The sequence below is a fragment of the Chrysochloris asiatica genome, unplaced genomic scaffold (assembly GCF_000296735.1).
Source record: "Chrysochloris asiatica unplaced genomic scaffold, ChrAsi1.0 scaffold00057, whole genome shotgun sequence".
Taxonomy (NCBI): Eukaryota; Metazoa; Chordata; class Mammalia; order Afrosoricida; family Chrysochloridae; genus Chrysochloris; species Chrysochloris asiatica.
In genome coordinates, this window is record NW_006408575.1 from 1,999,107 (window position 1) to 2,000,674 (window position 1,568).

General features: G+C 45.3%; 1 protein-coding gene across 1 annotated transcript in view; it reads left to right on the forward strand.

Moving 5' to 3' along the window:
* AFAP1L1 (actin filament associated protein 1-like 1) overlaps positions 1–1,568 on the forward strand; it is a 54,603-nt gene that overhangs the window by 7,004 nt on the left and 46,031 nt on the right. The window contains exon 5 of the mRNA XM_006863940.1: positions 391–499. Within this exon, the coding sequence (XP_006864002.1) occupies positions 391–499 (109 nt within the window). The remainder of the gene's footprint in view (positions 1–390; positions 500–1,568) is intronic.

Consider the following 1,568-nt stretch of genomic DNA (forward strand, 5'->3'; position numbering starts at 1 on the left):
TCTCCTTCTCTGGTCTTCCTTATTCATTGTCCAGCTTTCACACTCATAGGAGATGATAGTAAATGTCATGGCTTCAGTAATTTTATGTGTGCTCAATCAAAAGTCTAACTACTGATCTGTGGCAATCTACATAACTTTTAGGCATTATGTAGGAGCCCCGATGCCTAGCAAATAGGAGTAGGAAGCACAGGACCAAATAAACACTCGAGTTTTCCCTGCTCTGCTCTTCTGCCACTATGCTTCACAGTCAGACTGGGTCCTGTTTCTAGGAGCTCTGACTCTCTCTTCAGTGCCTCCTTCCCTTCCTCTCTCCCTGTGTCCCTTGTCCCTCGTCCCTCAGCTCTGCTTCTAGTTGACTTCCAGGGCTCACACATCTTTGTTCTCCTCCAGGCAGCCGACCTGCCTCCACCGCTCCCCAACAAGCCTCCTCCCGAGGACTACTATGAGGAGGCCCTTCCCCTGGGACCTGGCAAGTGTCCCGAATACATCAGCTCCCACAGTAAGTTCTAGCCCCCTGGACAAGGCAGCCAACTGAGCTCCTTTCTGTTCTGCTAGAGCTCACAGGCTGGCACCTGGCCAGCCACATCACCACGTCCTGAAGGGGAGCCACTGTGAGCACCCAGTCTCTTTAGTGATGGCCTGGGTGGACCCGTGGGTAAGCCCCTGGGAGTCAGGAGCTTGGGTTCTAGTCCTAGTTCTGCATGATCCTGGCCAACACACTTTCCCTCTCTGGATTTCTATTCCTTGATCCTTCAAAAAAGAAAAAGGAGGGACTAGCTATATTCAGAGAATTGTCCAGGTATACTGATAACCACTGCAACCCTGTTCCAGCACTAAACCGGCCACTAACCTAAGTGTCCTTCAGTAATGGGATGACAAATAATCTCTGCCTTAGCAGAAGCACATCTTTCAGGTAGACTAAATGATAAAGTCAATGCACATGATAAAAAAAAGTACATGATGTAAAGGAGACATCTTCAAAGTTGAGTGCAGGTATCCCAGTGGGTTCATAATAAGATAATGGACATAGAAATACCGGAGGCTTTCTTTACTTTTCATTTCACCCATTTTTTTTGAACTGTCTGTGTTTACAAATGTTTTATAGGATTTGTAATTTAATAATAGCATGGTACTTCTAAGTAATTTGTATATATTGTTGGTAGATGCTCACTAGTTGATTTTGACCCATAGCAGCCCCATGTGTCAGAGTAGGTCTGACCTAGATGTTTTCTAGGTTATAATCTTTACAGGAGCACATCACCAAGTTTTTCTTCCACAGAGCTGCTGGATGGCTTCAAACCACCAACTGTTAAGTTAGCAACCAAGTGCTTCACTACTGTGCCACCAGGGCTCCTACTTTTTTTTTTTTTTTTAATGTTTTATTGTGAATTATGTAATAGTTTACATGGGAGAACATTAGCTTTACATTCATCCTATCGGATATCATTTCATTGCCATGGTTACAATCTCCTCCATGCATCATCAACCATCCAAAGGGTATACCCTGCAAGCCTGCCCCTTGGTTGTCAACACACAGCCCCTCTCCCTCTCTGGATCTAAAGTCCCCA